Genomic DNA, 22582 nt, shown 5'->3' with positions numbered 1-22582 from the left:
AGGTGGAGGGGCACTTTGATATTTTCAATATTTTTTGTTTTGTTAATTTTCATTGTTATCAAAAGGTAGTTTTGGTCTTTCTTTCTTTATTAATTAATTTTTTTATTCAAAAACAGCTAGTGTGGTGTTCTTGAGCCAGCACATGAGTGATGCCTCCTTGTAGTTTATGGTGTTTTTTTTTCTTTTTTCTTTTCATTTTTTTTATTTTATTAAAGTTATATTTTCAATTTAGCCCTTTAATCTAAATTTTTTTTATTGCCCTTTGATTTAATTTTTATTTTGATAATCACACTCATTCATTTAATTACATTTTTTTTATATAATTTTGTCTCATTATTTTTTTTTTTTAATTTTATCTTTCAGCGTTTAATTTGCTAGAGATTGGACTTTGTTGTTTTTTATTAAGTCATGGGTTTGAAGAGTTAGCACAAGTTTGATATATATTTTTTTATTTTTTTTTTAATTTTATCCTTTAACATTAAGTTTTTTTTTTTTAAAAAAAATGGCTTTCTATGGGGTTAGTTCTGGCCTCATGACCGAGAGTCATGAGTTTTCAAAGGTTGAGATGGTTTGATTTTAATTTTTTTTCTCTAGGTTCTTCTATAGAATTGATTTATTTTTAATTTCATTATTGAACATTTGATTTTTTAAAAAAAGTTAGTCTTTGTGCTTTATTTTTTTAACTTTTTTTTTTCTATTAAGTTATCCAATCCTCCTTTATATAAGGTTTCTTTTTGTTGCTAGTTAGCGGGTTAGCCTAGGTTAACTAGGATTTTTTTTTATTTTTTTATTTTATTTTCATCACTTAATATATGTTTATTGATAACTTTGCTTCATTGTGTTTTTTGGGTTTATCTTCTATATGGTCTGTTCAGGTTTCTTGACCACGATCACGAGTTTCGATACTTTACTTAGGTTAACTTTATTTTTTTATGAGTTTTTAAATATTTTTTAATTTTATCATTAGATATTTATTTTATTTATTTAAAATTGATTATTTCAAGCTTCTTTTTCTGCTTTCCTTCACATTTCATCCTTTGAAATTTTCATCACTCAAGTGTTTAATCTTAGCTAGCTTTTTATCAAATATTGATTTACTTAATTAGATAAAGTGTGTATAAGTATTTCAATTTATAATTGAATATTTTTTTTGTAGTCAATATACAATGAAAAAGCCTCTTTATTCATTTTTTTTTATTTAAAAATAAAAAATAAACCAAGGGAAGCACGGTTTATGGGCTAAACGTGGAATTGTTTGGATGTGACTGTTAGGAATTGAATTTGAGAAGCGCACACCTGGTTATTTGACATGAGTGGAACAAATCCTTGATGAAAAATGTGAATCGCATAGGCTTGAAGGATGCAAAAATTCATATATATAAATATATAGATTTATTGTAATTTTTCCGTTTATTGCTATATATATCAATAATCTTCAATCCAGGTTACAAAATAGCATTGCTCTTGATTATTGAGCTTTGCAAAAGTAAATCACCAAGTAACGAAAACTTGTTAAACATAAATCTTAATCCACGAAATATAATATATATGCCGTTTAGAAGTGGCATTCCCTCCAGAAGAAGTCTTACTTGAAAAGGAAAAAATTGCATCTTCATGTTCTTGAACCATCGAAAAATGCCAGTTCAAGACGTGTAAAAAGAGGAAAAGATCTCCTTAGTTTTAAGAGAACTGACTTCGAGAAGAAAATGTCTGTCCAAACATCCAAGTTGAAGGAACAACATTAAAAAATTCCAGTGTTTTTCCATCAACTAAAGTGAGCTTAAACGACAGTTTCTGGTTTCGAAGATCGAAACTGCTTTGCCAATTAGCACCCCAATTCCTGTGCAATGGCACCCATGATCTTGCCCTTGAGCCTCTAACCCATGCAGCCTTGATATCACCGCTACCACCAACGTTAGAGATCATGACCAGGTTGAAGTTTGATTGTCCCCTCAGAGTGAAACGAACTCCTCCTCTCCTAGTGCACGATACCCTTCAATTCATGCATTTTCAAAATCATATTTTAAACATACTATAAAGAAAATATGGAATTTATATGGGAATTTGTGTGCGTGTTATATGATTTTATTACCTCCTATAGAGCACAGGAACTATGCCTTCATTGCCTTGCCGTGCAATGCGAAAGAAAGCAGGCATGGACATGTCAAAATGCTGGCGAGGAGGATCGCACCACCCTCCATTATTATTTGGAGGGCAGAAATTGGTGGCAGTTACCGAAATAACTGCACGTCGGAGGCACCACTTGGGATCTGCCCTATAGTTGCACATTAATTGGTAGCAAGCACCACAAGCCTCTCCACCTCTAAACAGTGCACCACTCACGGCCGCCGTGTTCACTCCAAATCCGGCATGGAAGGTGTTGTCATATCCACAAGCTCCTCCTGACGTATAGAATACACACCAATGTAATTACTATGCATTTAAATCCTCTGTACATAAAGTGGTTTAATTAATTTACATGGAACTTTTATAAGAGAAAACAATTATGAATTGTTGGACATTTTGATTGAATTTTTTTTTATATAATAATTTAATTTTATTGATGATTACATAACTCCATTGAATATATGAGATTTTGCTTGAAAAAACATTGAAGGAAGACACATACAAGAAAGAAAAAAGACATACACAAACAATTCTGCCGAATTTTCAGACATTTTGATTGATTAATTACTTGCTAGTAGTATTATAGATACCTGCAATAATATTTTTATTTTAATATATATATTCTATATCTCACATTACAATAATATTCTTGGGTTCTTTGTTTTCTAAGAAACTAAGACTTACCAAGAGTGGCGGGGCTCTGATTGGCGCCATAGAAGGTTGCATGAGCATTGAGCCAACCACCAATGAATCCCCTTCAAACTAAGCAAACAAACAAAGAAAAGAAATTGGCAAACCAAAACAGAAAGAGTGACAAAAGATCCCATTTTCCTTTGTAAATAATCTCAAAAAACTTAATACACAAAATTCTTGAGGAAAGTGTCTCCATTTTATAGGAAAACATATGCCCATACACGCGGTTGTCGGTGTTTATTTTAGAATATGAATCGATGCATTAATTTATTTCTGGGAATATGTCGATATTATTTTTGATTGAGGATATTATTAACAGATAATTAACGATGGAAATTAATGAAAACGCGTTTTTTCACGTCCTTTAAAGTACGGAATATCTGTACAAGATGAAGAAAGCAAGCAAGCAAGCAAATGCATGTGATGCTTAGTGTGCCATCTTCTTGAAAGTCACCTGTCGGTGTTTTCTATCTCCAGCTAAATATTTTATCATAATAGTATGCTATCCATGTACCTATAAGGCTTATCACAGACATCTTTTTTATTTTTAAATAATTTCTTGGGATTCTTTTTCCTTTCAGATGAATGAATGAGTTCAATGACTATACTTTTGTAGAATTAATTAATTATGAACACTTTATGAGTGTCCTTTTGTACTTCTACTAATTAAGTCTACGACTGTTGGCCGGGAAACAAATATTGGTTGAATAATAATTAATAACTTTTGAATCAAAGTGAGATTATTATCGTTATTATTATTATTTTCTTAAGAAAATTGAGGAATATATAGCCGATGAGATGTTTTAATTTGTTTTAGTCTTATTTAGAAAGAGAGAGAGAGAGAGAGAGAGAGAGAGAGAGAGAGAGAGAGAGAGAGAGAGAGAGAGAGAGAGAGAGAGCTTCACTTCCAACCTATAAATATATTAAGGATTTCCATGCACATGATATCAAAAAATAATATGTAAGGCCGACAACATACACAGTTTTTTTCTTTTTAATCTTTCAGTTTCTCTTGGAGGAAGCAGTGATAAATTAAAATGTGTTCGATGCTACAAGTTAATTAGTAAGTACTCTTGCTTATTTTTAATGAGATTGAGTTAGACATGCATTTATTGGCTTGGCTTGAAGTTTCTTAATCAAATTATATATATAATATATATCATCACTCCATTGTGGCATTTTTTTCTATCATTGCGTTGGTTGCCAAACCCAAATCATTTCATGTGGGGCTTGATTTCAGACTTATGGCGCTTGGGTCTAGCAACCAAGCCACACCCAAACAACTTGGATCTGGCATGGTTTCCAAATCCAAGTCACTTAGATTAGGCATGGTTTCCAGACCCAAATATCTTGGACCTTTATTATTTTTTGTTTTATAATGGTGCGAACGGCATATCGTTCGTCTCAACTAAATTAAAAAAAGAAGATGCGTCAAACGACACGTCGCTCATCATACCCATATTTTGGCCACCACAGTTGCTGGAAAATCAAGGTAACTAGTTTTTTTCTTCTAGAAACCTATTTTCAACCCAAGACACCTAGAAATTACCTTAATAACCTTTTAAGCCAATCTTTAACCTTCAAAAGCACAAAAAAAAAAAACGATCAAAAATCCAAAATCAACTCGAAAACCAATTTCTTCCCAATCTCATATATGATTTTTTTAGGCACTTTCAAGATAAAAAAAAAACCCTTAAGTCAAACTTCTCTCGTCATATGAAATCATTTGGAACAAAAATCTAATGTTTTGGTGGCCAGAATTGAAGAAATGACATTTCTCTCTCTCTAGAAAAGATTTCATTCATCCTCTCTCTTTCCTCTCACCCACCAATTATTGGGTCTAGCAACCTTGCCGAACCAACTAGCTGGGGCCTGGAACGGTTGCCAGACTCAAGTTGCTTAGGCCTAGCGTAATTGAAGATTGTGTGAGGATTAAACTAAAACATCAAGTAGAGACAAAATATCAAAACTATGAAAATCAAGCAAAAATCTAAAAGGTGTTGGCTTTTTTTTCCCTTGATCAGCAATACCCACACACACAAAAAAATATTATGGATATACTATGCAATTTCTAATGATTCATTTTGGCTATCGAAGTTTTATCATGGGTGATCTAATCCTAATTAAAGGCCTTTTGATTTTGATTTCTCTATCAAGAGTGAATTCGAAAGAATAGGTACCAGAAAGAAAAAAAAAACCCCAAACATAGATGATGTGTTAGGAATTTAGGGAAAGTTACAATATGGCCCTCCAACTTTTAAATAAATACAAATCGCCAGACTCAAGTGTCTTGGGGCTAACACGACTTGGGTATGACATGGTTGCCAAACCCATGACATCATGGTCTAGCATGGTTGCTAGACCTATAACGCATGGGACGTGTTAAAAGTTTAGGAAATGTTACACTATGGTCCTCCAACTTTTAAATAAACACAAATTATACAATTATTATACGTCAATAATTGTCCAATTCAATATAGCAAAGATATCGGGGTAAATATTTTGGCTTATGAGACATCAACACATGCCTCTTATATTTTGAATATAACATGGTTGGAATTTAAAGATTTTTAAAAAATTATTGTGAAAGTGTAGGTCAAGCATTTAGTTTGAAATCATAAGAAAACACATACCAAAATATAGAAAGATAAAACAATAACGAAAAGTTGAAAATATAGGTAAGGAACAAACTTAGAAAACAATAGTAGGAAAGTAGGGAGCTAAAAAAATGAGAAAACCACAGGAGAATACTTATACTAACAGGAAAGCCAAACCTGATAAGCCATCAAAAGAAAAAGAAAAAAAAAAGCAAAGCATTTAAAATGACAATAAAAAAGACTGAAATTGAAACCAAGCAAACTGGAAAAAAAGCAATAGAAGGCTAGGAGAACCAATAAGAAGGCAAAAGAATGCCATAGGTCCCAACAAACTAAAAAAGAAAAGAAAAAGGAAAGACCTTAACAAAAAGATGCAACTGATGAAGGGCACCAAATCAAAACCATTACACCTACTTCCCAATAAAAGAAAAGACATCAAAACAGTAGCACGCCACTCCCTTAAAGACACGAAGAAATAGGACGTGAAGTGACATAACACAAATAAAACCGACTATAATTTTTAAAAATGAGCCAAACTAGAACATTAAAAGAAAACGCAAAGGCCAAGAAATAAAAAATCCACAAACCAAACACAGAGAAAACAGAGGCAAAGAAACTAAAAATCCAAAAACCAAACTCCTATACCTAAATTAACATCCAATCCACTAGAGTAATAACCAGGCCCCCGAGATCACAAAAGGAAAAAGGACAAAGACAATCACACTTTGTATTTAATGCATGATGATGACTGCACACCATCCCCTACAAGATAACCCTCACACCACCCAGCAACCCAAACAAGCCATACGAAAACCAATGACTTTTTGGAATGCTCAAAGAGGCTCGAACACCAAGCCTGTATACCCACATGAAGCCTTAATCTACAACAGGAAAAAATGGTTGACTCCCCCTGCCCCACCCTGCCCCACCCTGCCCCTAACAAAGAAAGCAACCAAAAACCAAGACAACCCCTACCCAACAATACCTAGCCATGAATTCACAAAGGGCAAAAACTAGCGTCACACTGCCACAATCCATATGAAAATATCTCAGCGTCCACAGTAAAAGAGCAACACACTTTAGATTATAGGTAAATATATATGGAGAGATCTCCATCATATTTGTGATCCAACAGTTGAAATCCATATATATTTTATTAGTAAATTGTTTGGGTATGGAAATAAATAAAGAGTAAAATCAATTGGTTTTGAGGGATGAAAACACTGTTTTTAAGTTGTTTATTTATTTCATACAGAGACAAACATTTTTTATAATACAACTAAATTCATATATATATATATATATATATATATATATATATCTTTGTGTGATAACAGGTTTATATAGACTTGAAATGTTTACAACTTTTGCATTGCAGCTTGATGAGTTAGACTAGGTCCAGGGTGAAGGAGAACTCTTACAATAAGTAATAAGATGGGCTTTTTTTAATGAAACTATATGACTGTTAATAAGATATTTATATTTTGAATTAAACCGAATAGCTATTATTTAGTTTTATCATAACAGTCACAAATGTTAAAATTAATTATGAAAATTAAAAGAAAATTAGCTCAATAAAGAATTAATCTCATTAACAAATTAAGTTTTGAGTGCTAAAGTGCTAAGTGCCATCTTTTTATATTATAAATATCTATGTAATAGCATTAGAAAGCCAACTAGAAAAGCTTATCAATTATAGCTTTCACTTAATTTACTACACAATAAAAACTCATATTTATAAACATTTAGGAATGAGTGTTTCTTTCAAATGTGAGATATAAATCTTTTCTTTTTTTTATTCACTTACAAACTACATCAATAATCCCTCACTGGTTTATAATTAATGTCTTTTTACTTGATAGAATTATACTAGCAAGAAGGTATGTTGAAATTTAAACCTTCAATTAGTCTTAAAATTTGAATCCTACTAAAATTATTGGTGTTCGTAGATTAAATTAAAACTTTTTGTTGTAGAATCAAAGATACCACACACACAATACTATCTAAAATTTTAAAGAGTTTACAATTGTTTAGCACTTATTATGGTCATGTGTTAAAATCTCATTTTCATGAATATCTACAAGAGAAAACCCTAACTCTTTAAAAAAAAAAAAAAAAAAAAAACAACAACAACACTTGTATATTTATATAAGTGGAATTATACATGTCTCTATTATATTAAACTTGAACTTTAAATTCCTTTTATGAGGTTACACTCATCCTTCTTTATATAATAAAACATATTTAATACTATAAGAATATGGTCCAAAATTAATTATCAATGTCTAACAAATACTAAATAGTTTTCAACCCTATTCTATTAAATACCCATTAAACTTAAAAAATAAACTTCTTGTTAATTCAAAGTTGGGTTATACTAACGATATCTTTAATAATGGGTTTCAACCCTATTCTACTAGTTTTTTTACTTACCATATTTCTAGATAGTCCTTTTATGAGCAGATTCACTAAGTTATTTATAGATTTCATATTGACAATGATGATTTGCCAATTTGTAATCAACTCTTGAATATAATCATGTTAAATACTTATGTCTTGATTTACCATCGTAAATATTACTATAAGCTCGAGACATTATTACAGTATAAATAAATAGGTAACATAGATTACGGCCACAACTTAATATCTAAAAATAGATTTCTTAGTCATTCTGCTTTTGTACCTATAACGGCTATATCAATAAATTTTGATTCCATGGTAGAATGAGATATTCACGTTCGTTCTTAGATTTCCAAGATATTACACTTCCTCAAAGTGAAAAAAACCATCATTGTGTGGACTTATTATCACTTGAACTAGTTATCCAACTTGCATCACAATATCCTTACAATATAGCTGGAAAATAATAATAAACAAGCCCAAATTGATCATTCTTTTTAGATAACAAAACACTCTTATAATAGCCTTCAATTATCCATATTCAACTTGCTTGTATATCTCGATAACTTGCATGTATCATAAGTCATATCTAGTTTTGTACAGTGCATATCATGCATAAGACTTCCAATGAAACTAACATTTTCTAGTTGTGCTATTGTTTTATCACAATTATCATTTAACTTCATACTAGAGTTAAATGGGGTATTATCCTTCTTTATATTAAGATGCTTAAACTTATTAAGCATGTTCTCAATATAATGTGATTGTTTAACATGTAAATTTATGATTTCATGATCCGAGTTTATATTGTATTTTCCATGTCATGTCAAAAATACATATTTGACAACCTTGGTGGTAATGGTGGTGGTGGTGGTGATTTTGATCATCATTATTTGAATTACTATTTTTTAAAATTCTTTTATATAATTATGATTAAAGGGTGGTGGTGATGGTGGTTGACTCAAATTTTTTTTTTTCTTATTTGATTTTTTTAATTTCATCTCTTAATAATAGGTTGATTGAGAATTAGACTTTATAATTTATTTCGGTTTACATTATATGAGGTTATCAAGGTCTCATGACCCGGATCACAGGTTTGGTCGGTTGACTTAGAAGGTTTTTTGTATTTTTTTTTAATTGATTTTTTTTTAATTTCACCATTCAATATTAGATTGATTGAGAATTGAGTTTCATAATTTATTTTGATTTTTTTTTCTATGATGTTATCTCAGTCTTATGACCCATGTTTGATAAGTTAACTCAACTTATTTTTTTAGTTTAATTTTTTTTCAATTTCATCATTCAACATTACGTTGATTGAGAATTGGGTTCAATTATTTTTATTTTATTTTATTTATATAGGGTTATCAGGCATAGTTATCAAACCTGGCCCGAGGGTGACCTGACCCAGGTTTCATGGGTCAACCTGGATCAACCCGGATCAACTCGAAAATATTTTAAAAAATATTTATAGTTTTAATATTTCATATGAAAAAATTCATATGAATATAGATCATACATGTTGTAAATAATAAAATTTAAAAGAATATTTTTTAAAAAAATTTATCCCACATTGAAAAGATATTAAGTTATGCTTTTAAGTTGAAGTATTTAAATCAAAAAAGTTTTTTATCCCACATTGAAAAATATAACTTTTTTCTTGTGAACATAGAGTATATGTACTAAAAGGCTTCAAATTCTATATTGGAAATATATTATGTTATTCTTTTAAGTTGAAGTATTTAAACCAAAAAGTTTTTTATCCCACATTGAAAAAACATAATTTTTTTTTTTGTGAACATAGAGTATATATACGAAAGAGTTTCAAATCCCACATTGAAAAAATAAAACACTTTTCTAATATTTATATATTAAACTTTAAAAAGTGTTAATAACCAACTAAAAAAATATGAAAAAAGGGGTATAAGAGAAAAACCACATTTGAAAAAAAAAATATCGGGTTTGCTTGGGTCAACCCGCCAGGTCAATCGGGTTTGGTAGAGTCATTGCATCGGTCGATTTTATAACAAACCTGGACCGGTCTAGCCACCGGGTCGACTTGCCAGGCCGGTCTGGATTTAATAACTATGTTATTAGGGTTTGATGACCTAGTTGGCGAATTTATCAAGTTAACCCGAGTTGATCTGAGTTAATACAATATGTTGTCATTTTAATATTTAAATAAGATGTTTTCCTAGTTGTTTTTTTAAATCAAACTATATTTATATTAATCATTCAAGTTGTTTTTTAATCTATCAAGTTGATCAAGTCATATCAAATCAATCCTCTTATAATTTAATCTAATCCATAACATTGTGCACGATAATCTAATTACTTAAATATTATCAAAAACTAATATGTTCAATAGTAAAATTGAAAATTTTCAATACTTTACAGGTGCTGTGGCCCCAAAGGAAAATCTGGTTCCAGTTCTGATTATAATATTTTAAGCTACATGACGGGATTAATTTAAAATGTACGGTGTTATGAGAATTTAATTATTAAATTATGGTATAAGAAATAAATTTATACAAATCTTATAATTTTGACATGGATTTATCCTTAATCCATATGGAAGTAAACTTGAAAAAGTAATACGTGAAAGATGAATCCACCCTACTCTTTTTTTTTTGGGTTTGGTTTCTCCCCTTTGTTTTTAGCCATAACTCATATAAATTAAAGCCTTTTAGAGCTTGTTAGGTGTAAAATGTCAATTTTAGTTTATTTTCAAAGAATATGTGCAAAATATCATTATTAGTATTGATAGTAGAAATTTATAAGTGAACTATAAATCGTGTAATTTCTTTACATATCAGAAATCTCTCGAGGTTGATTTATTATAATTATTTTTTTAGTTTATTGATTGGTTAATGTTTTTTTTTTAATTGTAAAAAAAAATGGAATTTATGAATTATAAATTTGGTTATTTTAGTGTTTTTTTTCTAATTTTTTATAATTAATAACCTTAAAGGATTAAAGAGGATTTAGAAATGTGTTTGAGAGTGTTTTTTAAAAGTATGTTTGACTAAAAACAAATATCAAATTAATATTTTTTTTTTCAATATTTTCTTATAACTATGATGTGCTCTCGTTTAAAAATAAAAAAAATAAAATAAAATAAAAAATCATTTCAAATTCTAATACAACCCAGTGACATTCTAATACGACCCAGTGGCATTCTTATCTTGCATATGATCCTGACTAGGTGACATTCAAAGTTTGTCTATTTTCCCCTTTGAACTTTCAAATTCCAGAAATGCATCTCTGAACACTGTATTTGTCCCATCTTCCCGTTGTGTTGTGCATGCTACTGAATCTATTTCAATATCTACTATGGAAGATGAGAGAATGTACATCATTTAAAAGCGAAAATCATTAAAAATAGAAAGGAAAAAGGAAAAGAATGGCTTCGAAACTATGATCATACAGGGAGGCAAGGAATATGGGCTACCATGGAACCAGGGTGCTTCAAGGTCGTGTGCGTACTTGATGACTTGGAGCATCTTCCTCTTGACATTCCAACATGAAGACTCCAATATAAACTAGGGGGGGAACTTTCAAGAAAAAGAGGGAAAAAAAAACAAAGAAAGAAACTCGCCCCTGACATTATATGGATACTACAAAATTCAAACTAGAAATGGCAATTTCCTTACAGAAAATACAAAATGAGCCGCGTATACATTTTGTAATCAAGAATCTAATACAACTCATGAAATCCAACAGTTACAATAGCAAATGCAAGTAAAGAATGACAAAGATAAAATGCAAAACTGTCGAGGAAAATCTCTTAAAAAGAGAGTTTCCAGCAGAAAAAAATTACAGCAGATTGTCCCTGCAATGTGTATGTCATCACCTATTTACAAAAGCTGAAAGATTAACCTAATCAAAATAAGAGGAGGCACAAAATGATGCAGCAAAGAAAAAAGATGGACACTCTATTTAGAGACTTATCAAGCTGCATTTCCTGCCTCCTCATCCTAGGACTGTTACTTCCCATGAGAGGATTTGTGTAAGGGCGAGCAAACATGTTGGTGATCGACGTCCCAAAATTCCTTGTGAACACCATCTCATTGAACATCCCCAGCATTGGATTTAAAAAACCTGTCATCACAGTACCCCCAAGGTTTGAAGAGGTCAAGGCTGCATAACCTCCATGAGGATCATGGAAGTATTGTTGGTGTTGAAATGACTGAGGCTGTGGATTGAAAAAATTTGAATGAAGTTGCTGATTTTGTGGCGAAGTATTAGCATTCACTGTATTCAACTCAGAAGGGAGTGGCCTACGGGGTATGACTACATCCACTGGGTCTTTCTTGGATTTTGATTCAGATGTACATGGGCCCCGGCCATATAGAGGGACCAATGAATTTGGAGAAATGTCAGCCTTGCAGACAGGGCAGCTCGGCTGCTGCTGACTAGCATCAGGGGAGGAGGTTTTAACATGGAGCCATTTGTAAATGCATGGCCAGCAATATAGATGACCACATAGGGTGACAACAGGGTCATGTGCAGAGTCTAAGCATATGTTGCATTCAAAATAGCCACTGTCGTTGTCTGAGACTGCTGTTGGGACTGGGATCAATTTATGTTTCTGCTCAAGTCCAACATCTTCCTCAGATTCAAAATGTGCCTCATGATCAAAGAAGTGTTGTTCCATATCTGCAAGTTCCGCATTAAAAGCAATGTTTCTTAGCATATCAGTGATAATATTCAAAGAGAAACCATTGTGTGCATAAATTATGCGCGCGCACGTGTGACAATGCACAAGAGACACAGAAACATACAGAAAAAACCATCTATGGGCAATAACAAAAGAAAAACGAAATTTTCCAGGGAAAAAAAATAGCTGCTATATGCAATAGAGTTCAATTGCCAATAAATCTCCTTCCCAGAGACCAGATATTTAAAGTTTCAAACACGATAAGTTAAGCATCCAAGTAAGCACAAACAAACAAGACCGGAGGTGCTGAAGTTCTAAACAGCAAAAGGTTAAAATCTTGAGGTTGAATACAAGAAAATGACAAAGAACTGGCTTGAAATTAGTAAAATGAAGAGCCATATACAAAGATTCCTCAACCCATCAACGATATATGAGAAGAACAAAACGATGGGTTACTACTATCAGTCTCCCAAACAAATAATGAGATCTAGAGGTTGATGACAAGAACGCTGCAGAATAACTTATGCTAGAGTTCACCAATCTTACAAATCTAGCACCTTAATACTAGTAGGCCAGTTAGAGCTATCATAACCTAACGTGCTCCCAAATTACAAATTTCTAGTCTGATAAAAAGAAAAGAAAAAAACACAATTGTTGGGTCATTTTACAACAAACTGATTTCTAAAGAATTGAGATTCTTTCACATTGAGAAGTGCCAAAAGGGCACTAACTAAATTGGTTTCAAAGAACTAGTTTTTCCCCGTCTTACCATATAAAATCAAGAAAATAACTCAGATTTTCACACCCCAAAAGAACCCATCATCCTTTAAGACATGAGATTAAGAAAAACATAGAAATTCATTAACCTTCTGTATCAGAAGAAAGCAAAATGCTTTAATGACTTTTGAGTCACGAGAAATCAAACAAAACTTTGAAGGAAACATACAAGTAATTCCAAGACAAAAACAATTAAACATCAACAGCTTGACAAATTGAATACAAATAGCAACACATATCAAACCCGATAAATTTAATACTTCTCTCACCATCCCAAAACACCCATGAAAAAGAAAACAACCTACAATTCAATCACGATTGAAAAAAAAAAAAAAAAAAAACAGAACCCCTACATTAAAATATACTCAGAATCCAATCAAGATCTAAATAGAAGAAAAGAAACAACCCCGCAATGTTTGTTGTATAAAAACTCGAAACAAGAAAACAAAACCCACGAAGAGAACAGAGAGAAGGAGATGATACCTCTTACGAAAAGGCTGGATCAGAAGAAACAGAAAATTGGCTTAAAAACTTTAACGCAGAAAGATCCAATATTTTTATTTTCTTAAGATAGAGATGTGGAATTGTGGAGAGAGAGGAGGGAAAGATTTGATGAAGGATCTTAAGGATAAATATAATTAATTAAAAAGAAAAGAGGTAAAAAATACAGTGTGCCTTTCGTTTTGACAGGACCGTCTGTCTGTGGGTTGGTAGTCCATAGATTTGCTACGGAGACCCGTCCTTTTTTAGACCGCTTACATTTCACCACGTGTGGATGCCTTATTTATCATATCATTGCATGAAAATATGATGAAAGCACTATAAATTGTCAATGAGAAAGCAATAGAAGTTTTTTTTGTTTTTGTTTGATTTTTATTTAAAAAAAATTAAAATTCACTAGTTTTAATTTAGTTTGAAAAGCTGGTTAAAAATAATTTAATTCAAGTTTTTCGATTTCAGTTTGGTTTTTTTAATTTTATATTTAAAAAACCAAAATCAAACTAATTGATTTTTTTTAAAATTTTAATTTTTTTATGATTTGATTTTTTTAATTTTTTTTAATTTTTTAATTTAATTAGTTTTTTTTTATTTTTTTTAATCACTTCTAAATAATATCATGACTAGGGTTTGTTTTCCAAACGAAAGACCAAGCAAGTGTGAGAGAGTATGATTGAATTGCTTTTTTATTCATGAGAAGTTAATTGGAAGGGATTTTACTAAGATTACAGTATTAACATAAACTCTTTTCCTAGTTTGATTCCGTGCAATATGCTGCCGGATGATTTTTTTTTTTTTCCAGGAGTTGTTAAAAAAAACATTTCATAAAATTTTTTTAACTATAAACTAAAAAATATTTATGTTCATTTAATAAAATAAATTAAAAAATTATTTATACTAATAATAAACTTTGTTAATTTTAATCAAAAATTGATTCAAAAAACTAAGATAAAAATTATATATTTTTTTAAAAAAAATAAATTAGATATTTATCTTAGTTTAAAATTGGATTCTTAAAGTTTAAATAATTTGAATCAATAAAATTAAATTTTATTTTTTTAATTTAAATATTAACTCAACGTAAAAACTTATTTTTTTATATCACGATAACTTTGTATAAAATCAATCAAAATAAAATAATCAAATTCAATTTTTTAATCTAACTTAATATAAAAAAAATTGTGTCTTTCTTTATATTTCATTTTTATGGATATTTTTTATATATTTTCTCCATCTTGCATTGTTTCATGTGATTATAATTTTCAAACATCATTTATGGTCATAAGAAGTAAATTATCCAATAAAAAAAGGACATGAATGAGATAAATTGGAGGACCCAGTAAAAAGAAAAAATGTTAATTAAAAAAAAACCTTGAGATGGTTTACCATTTATATAAACATTGTTTCAACCCCTATATTTTTTTAATGTAAAGTATAATTAGTTGCGAAAGATATAGCATTAAGGAACCTTTTTTTTAATAATAAAGAGATATCTTGAGGAAAGTTGTTAAAATAAGTCTTAACTTGGATTAAAAAAAATCAGCAGAATTAAAGATAAGTTTACTGACCATCTAGATTATTCTGTCACATAAGTTTTCATCTAGATAAGCTGACTATATTCATGGTCGAACTGTATTTGACCTCTTCTACCATCTCGGCATGCGATGCACCCACCTACCTGCAGGCAACCAGAAAGCAGGCGAGGGAAAGAGCAAAAATAATAACATTTTATTTTTATTTTAAACAGTAGAAAGGTTTATTGTTATTATTATTAATAAAAAAAACCTCCTAACATGCATGTCTACATGTATGACCCTTTCATAAAAAAAATAATAATACAAGGTAAATTATATTCTTTGGTTGCCCTGTAAGGTCAGATGCACGAGATTGATAAATTACGTAATGTATTGCCATCAAGAAGAGAGAAAATCTTATCCTCAAACTGGCCGACATGTCTTTTGGGTAATTATAGATCGATTTTATTATTATTATTAATCCAACGATGGCCCCGAATCATGAACGAGCTGTAACGTTTTTTACAGAAATCATTCATGGAACCAAATTTATTTCAATACGGTATGTTTCCATATTGTCCTTAAAGCCTGTTTGTAGAGTTATCTAGTTATTTTTTAAAGTATTTTTTTGTGCTGAAATATATTAAAATAATATATTTTTTTATTTTTAAAAAAATTATTTTTAAAATCAACACATTGTTAGAATACAAAATAATTTAAAAATATAAAAAAAAATTAAAAAAATTAAATATTTTAAAAAATAAAATTTGCATATCACGTTCCTAAACATTATTAAAACTGTTCCTATACAATTTGCTACGTTTGACTGAAACAAACTTTTATGTGATGAATTTTTATATGTAAAATAAATAAAAAATAATTTTTTATAAATAACAAGCAGTTCTTCAAAATCAAGATTTACAGAGCCAATAAAAATTATTTGTCTAATCAAACAATTTTTTCTCTATTTAGATAAAAAAAAACAAAAAACAAAAACTACGTCCCAAACGGTTTCTTTGCAACATAATCGTGTTTGGTTAGGTTGGTGTCACAAAATAGAAATAGAAATAGAAATATATTTGGTAGAAAAGAAAAAACGCTCTTGTTCTTGAACAGCCATTAGCTTCTACCTGATTCTTGAATGAACAAGACTTCAAGATGAAAAAGATTTGGCCCATGCACGGTCTTGCATGAAACCAATAAATAAGCTCCTGGCATGGTCTCACAGGAAAACCAACAAATGCGCCAAGAAAACACCAAATTCAAAGTGTGGCCTCAAGAAAAAGATAATTCTGAGTTCGAGGCCACATCCATGCTTCAGGTAAACCACCAACAAGCACTTCCAATCTTCGTTCTCTCCAACCACAACCTGAAAAACGTTTGTCTTCTCTGGGATTGGATATGCTCAGAAATTCCCAGTGATGCTTTCCTCATGATTTAAACCCCTCCACCGCCTCCGCTAAAATGACCTCTATATTCCTGAATTCGAATATAATCTTGAGCATGAACAACTTCTGACAATCCAGCAAGAGGCTATTGGACACCATACGTTGTTGTCTCTACTAAGAGCTTTGTCAGAAAATAAAGGTCCTATCCCAGGTGGGAGACCCAAAAAAAAACTATCCCACCAGAACATAGAAAAGCAGAAACTATACCTTTGTTAAATGTGTACTCTTAATCCTATCAGACCCTCATTTAAATGACCAAATTTCTAGACAAGGGAGAAAAAAGGTCCTAGTATTGTCCTGGTAGAGTTCATACATGAACCCATGTTAGAAAATGTCATGTGGCTACATTTTCAGGCCCAAGAGGGTATGACAGCCTTCAAAAGAGTAGCTACAGTGATACACAATCCAAATCATGTGAAAAACAAAATTGTCCATCATTCTCATTTCACCTCACTAACAGCACAGCTTAAAACAATTTCACATGGTGGTCGTAAAGAAAGACCAAGGTAATCTGAAGATAGAGCACCTTGGAGACATGATTCTGCTATAAGCATTTGGTGCGTGCAGTAACCAGAATTCCTCAAAAGTTTAATTCATTTTCATTCCAGATGGACAACAAATGGGGAAAAAAAAAAATGGCTTCTAAAATGAACCAACACTTCAGCACTCACCATCAGGAATTGTATAAAAGGAACAAGGTCTTAATCCAAAAGCTAATGAAAGCCTTCGAGTCTAAGCTATGAGTTAAACAAATTATAATGACACAATTGAATAATTCACAGACCAGCATCAATTTCAGATACTAAAACTTGAAGTTTTGGCGTGGTTATACTAAAAAAAGCCACTCCCAGTATGCACATTATCCACCTTTGAAAGAAAGATACAGAACTAAAGCCTCCAACAAAGCCAACAAGTGGGGAGCAACTAGGTAAGAGTGAGCTACTAGGACACATTCCAAACTAAAGACTAAGCCCACCCCCCTCTTTATTACCAAAACACAGACATTAGACTGACAAGCAGTCACCCCTTCTAATAATTTAAAGAACAGAGATATCATGGCTTATATATGACACAAGCATGTAATTTACAGGTATCACACTGCTTTATGATCTCATCATGGATTACCAGTTGCTAGTGTATCATTAACACAATGCTTTTTAATACAAAAATTGGACGCATCTGATATTTCATGAACAGTGTGTTAAATTGAAAACACACATGTTCTAAACTTGATGCACCCACAGATCAACTTAAGCCGACAAGCAGAGACCTAGGAATAGGATGAGATAATTGATGTTTCCATATCACAAGGCCAACTGAGAAACTCTGCTTAATTTCTCATATATTTTCTTCGACGCATCCAAGACCAAATATTCCACCAAAATCAATAATTAGCATTATATAAAACTATAGACCGATGGCCACACCACCAACAGCTCACAAGATCTTTCAGCAGCATTTCATTTTTATGTTCAGTATATAGTATCATAGGTTAGCTTTGAAATTTTCAGTTTCCTTGACAGTAGAAGGCACAAGGACTCACAAAATCTCATACCATATATTTTTCTGTACGTGGATCATGTGAAATAATTAAAAAAAAAAAAAAATCAATTTGGTCATCTTGATTTCCTTAGCTTAAGAAAAACAAACCAAATCAAAACTGAAATTTTAAAAATTTTTAAAATTAACTGAAGTGGTCAAGTAATCGAACCACATGAACCAAAATGCATCGTCAGTTTTCAGTTCCCAGTGCATTTCGCACACAACAACCAAACTTCAGGAGGGATGTAAAGAGGGATAAGCCAATACTTCTCATATTAATCTACACTGAGCAAGAACAAGCTACCAAACATGCATTCAGCTACGTAAGAGAAGACACATATAGTTACTAATATTTTCTGTAGGTAACATAAAAATACAGCAGCATCTGGAGATGGAGCAGTGGCAGCTAAATAGTTTATTGGCAGCAAAGTGCTTGTTTCACTTACAAGAATTCTCAATCGCGGTGGTTAAGGTAGTTTTGGGAACAGCACCGATAATCGCCTCTTTCTTCTCACCATTTTTAAAGATGATAAACAGGTGGGGATTGCTTCGAATCCCATATTGCAGTTTGCAATGGAAGGGCAATCATCAGTGTTAACTTTTGTAACATTTGAGCTTACCAGTATATGCCTGGCCAGTTCATCGATTATAGGTGAATCATCCGGCACGGACCACACCATGGGGCCCAGAATTCAACCAGCACAGGGGATTCCGATTCGAGCACCACTGACTTCCATGTTGCATCCGTTACAGAAGCCACTGCAGTTCCATTTTCAATTCAATTATTTCAGTAAGAAACCCTTGAATTATGACTTTTTCAATTTCTATATCTACAATTTTTATTTATCCAAAGAAAACATTTTTTTAAAATTACAATTCTTTTCTTTTCAGCTTAGGTTTTTAACAAATAAGCCCAAAACATAGTCGGAAAAAAAAAATCTACGATCCAGAATGACTTCGACAGCAGTCTCCTGCGCCTCACAAAACAATCCTTCACCACGAGAGAGTCTGGAACTGGTGAGAGTCACGAACGATCCAGGAGAGCGGTTATAGTCGACGAATTAAAGGAGAGCTTGAGGCCTTTGACGTGTGGTAAACGAAGGGATCTCCGGTGAATAGGTGAAGCAAAAGCGGAGAGAGGTGTAGTAGTAGTAGGTTTTCAGGTTTAGGGAAGGTGAGAGGAGGAAACGGTGAGGGATTCGAGAAGAGAGCAGCCATGAGGAGAATCGGATTACTGGCTTTGGATTGGGTTTGCGGAGACAGAGAGAGATGGGGAATTGATGATATTTGGAGTTTACCTGAGAAGTGGTAAATTACGGCCTTTTCTTTAATATTTGTTTTTAACCAGGACAGGACATGTCAGGAATGAAGGATGGACTGTTCATTTCGTAACTAGATTTGGGAATTAACGAGTGGGCTCACTACCAGCTCACTTATCTAGATAAGCACATGTGCTACATGGAAAGTTCACTGCGTACATACCATTTTAATTCGATTTCAACTGTTAAAATCCTTCTTTTTTAAAAACAAAATCCAAATTTACAAATGAATTTGAGGTTCATTTTATGCTCAATAGGAAGCTTTAAAAAAAATTAGGTTTTTTTTAAATTTATTTTTTTATTTTTTCAAAATTGTTTTAATTCGTTGATATCAAAAATAATTTTTTAAAAATAAAAAATATTATTTTAATATATTTTTAATAAAAAAAACTTTTAAAAAATAATAATTATTATATTTTTAAACACTTCAAAATTAATTTTATTTGCTGCAAACCATATATTTTTTTAGCAAAGATGGTGCCAAAAACCATTCATTGCATCCATTTGTTTCTTCATTTCTTTCTGGAGTCCTTTTCTTTTTTGGGGTCAAAATATATTCACTATCTCCATAAGATTCTTTTGGACTGTGGCCACAAGTAGGAGAGAGGGAAAAAATTTTACATGCTCATTTTGTTCATCATCAAGCTAGATCGCATTATTAATTCGTAAAAGAAATCTTCTGAGATGTTTGACATCCCAAATCAGGATAACTTCATTTAAAAAAAATAGAAAACATTTCAACACTCAAAGGTCAAATAATTTAATAATAAAAATAAAATAAAATAAAATCAATTAAAAAAAAAGTTATTTGTAAACCCAGAGATGGATGGGAAATAACCTTCACAAAAAAAAAAAAAAGTTAAAACAAATCACAAGCTCATAGTCTAATAAATCAATGTGAAATGAAAAAAAATAATATTTAAAAACAAAATACATTGAGAACTCAAACCAAATGTATTATTGAAGGTGATGGATCAAGTATGAGAACAGGACAATCTCTGTAAAAAAATATCAGAAATAATTACAAAAAAAATTTTCAATTATAAAAAAAAAAATAAAAAATAAACAAAAATAAAAATCTTGCAAAAAATATTGAAGAAACAAGGAACTAAATAAAAACTTCAAAAAAAAAAGAGTTTAATTGAAAAATGAACCAATCAGAAAAAAAATGAATTAAATTAAAAAACAAAATATAATGAAAAAGTATAGAAAAAGAGTAATGACAAAAATGAGGTCCAAATAATTATGAAAAAAAAAATAAAATGAATTAAAATTCTAAAGGAAAAATAAAAAAATAATAAATAATTGAACAAAGGATAAAAAAAAAATAGCAATAAAAAGAAATGGAGACCAGATTGGATACAAAAATAAATTAAATCAAATGTGGAGAGGGATGAAATTGAAAAAAGTAAAGTTCAAGAAGCATTAAAATCAAAGCAAGAAAAAAATTTAAAGAAGTAGAGAAACAAACCCAAAAAAAATGCAAAATCAAAGGAAAAAAATAATTTTTTAAAGGCCTGTCATGAATACAAAGGCTCATAGGAGAGAAATGAAGGGCAAGAGAAAAAAAAAAAAAAAAAAACTCATCAATAACAGATGCACTACCCACCTTGGCAAACATGCCACCCAACAACTGCGTCACATTATTACGCATCAGATGAAGATGATAATCAGTTTTTTTTACCATTATAATTGTCCTCATGCGCTCCAGAATAGCGCAGAGGACTCTAATGCTTTGTGGCACGCGTCAATATGTTTACTAATTTATTAATATTTTAATAAGATAAAATTACAAAAAATACCCAAGGGCATACATTATTACAAAACAACATGGCATAAAGATAAAAAATGCTCTCCGAAGTTTGTTCTTTCAATCTGAAAAGAGAAAGATTAACTATGTAATTTTATTATACAAAAAAAAAAAAAAAACAAAGACAAATAAAAGTCTCTCTGCAAGGTCATTTTTCTGAGTAGCCAAGGGTATAAATGTTATTTTACTATAAAAAAAAAACCTTTAACGAAAAACCTTTTTTTTTTCAAATTTCAAAGGCAAAAAAGTATTTTTAACTATGCATTTTCAAATTTTGAATGATAAAATGTTCCTGATCAATCCACAAATAACATTTGAATCTCTTTAAAAAGATGATTTTACCCTCAATGTAATGTCAAGGCAATTGTTAGCAATGAAGGCAAATAGTCATTACACTGCTTGAATCCATAATTGATTCTCTCACAAAACTACATGAAAAGACTGAGCTTTTAATTGTTTTTTAACTAGTTATTTTATCCACACTCCATGTATTTTTAAAATAAAAAATTTAAATGAAATTCAAAAAATTTAACTCGGGAATTAAATTCATGAAACAACAAAAATTATCAAGTCTAATCCTTACCTAGTCAAACTTAATCAATCAAAGTTATAACTCGGGTTATAGATTTAATCAGGTTTAATAATGTTTTTTATATAATGTTTTATATAAAATAAACAGCTATAAAATCAATAACAACAAAATATCAAGTGATTGGAAAAAAAAATCAGTAAAAATAATTTACATTGCTCAATTAATAATCAATCAAATATTGAATAATAAAATTGAAAAAAAATAAGAAAAAAATACAATTGTAATGGATAAAAAAACAAAAAACAAAAAAAGCTCAATTTCTTATGCTAAAAGGGCTAAAATTCCTAGGCCTTCGGATAATGGTCTAAGGGTTTGGGCTTTATTTTTTTTAATTTTTCTTCAAGTGGTGGATGATAGGTCGTGCCCTTAATGCTTTGAAAGAAAATATCAAGCAACATGTTGCCTGCATTGTCCAGATTCTAGCAACCTCCGATTGTGGAAATAGGGTTGGTCTGTATCAGACCTAGAGAAGCTCATTTTCAACAATGTTTTAACCGAAAAAAACTCACAAAATAATACTTTAAACACTTTCTAAAACATATCCATATATTTAAACAACCCATAAATTAGCTTTAAAACCCACAAAATCTAAACGAAATATAAAA

At 30.9% G+C, this 22582-nt stretch overlaps 2 protein-coding genes and 1 pseudogene across 3 annotated transcripts; all 3 read right to left on the bottom strand.

Annotated features, from left to right (window-relative positions):
* Positions 1–1409: 1409 nt before the first annotated feature.
* On the bottom strand, positions 1410–5172 carry LOC118037402 (expansin-A12). Its single transcript, XM_035043365.2, has 4 exons — positions 5090–5172; positions 2812–2882; positions 2093–2402; positions 1410–1993 (listed from the first exon to the last, which is right to left on the bottom strand). Exons 1-4 carry the CDS (start codon positions 5170–5172, stop codon positions 1681–1683), a joined length of 777 nt encoding a protein of 258 aa, XP_034899256.1. The 3' UTR covers positions 1410–1680.
* Positions 5173–11471: 6299 nt separating this feature from the next.
* On the bottom strand, positions 11472–15424 carry LOC118037426 (E3 ubiquitin-protein ligase RMA3). 2 transcript variants are annotated; one of them, XM_073411145.1, is made up of 2 exons: positions 15321–15424; positions 11472–12476 (listed from the first exon to the last, which is right to left on the bottom strand). In XM_073411145.1, the coding sequence occupies exon 2, from the start codon at positions 12472–12474 to the stop codon at positions 11701–11703; it is 774 nt and encodes a 257-aa protein (XP_073267246.1). In that variant the 5' UTR covers positions 12475–12476; positions 15321–15424; the 3' UTR covers positions 11472–11700. The 2 variants fall into 2 exon arrangements, with proteins under 2 accessions (XP_073267246.1, XP_034899283.1); XM_035043392.2 differs by lacking the exon at positions 15321–15424 and adding an exon at positions 13738–13940.
* A 3270-nt stretch (positions 15425–18694) lies between these two features.
* On the bottom strand, positions 18695–19474 carry LOC118037403 (uncharacterized; annotated as a pseudogene).
* Between the last annotated feature and the right edge of the window lie 3108 nt (positions 19475–22582).

Source organism: Populus alba, chromosome 1 (genome assembly GCF_005239225.2).
Source record: "Populus alba chromosome 1, ASM523922v2, whole genome shotgun sequence".
NCBI classification, from domain to species: Eukaryota; Viridiplantae; Streptophyta; class Magnoliopsida; order Malpighiales; family Salicaceae; genus Populus; species Populus alba.
This window is presented reverse-complemented; position numbering and strand designations above follow the sequence as displayed.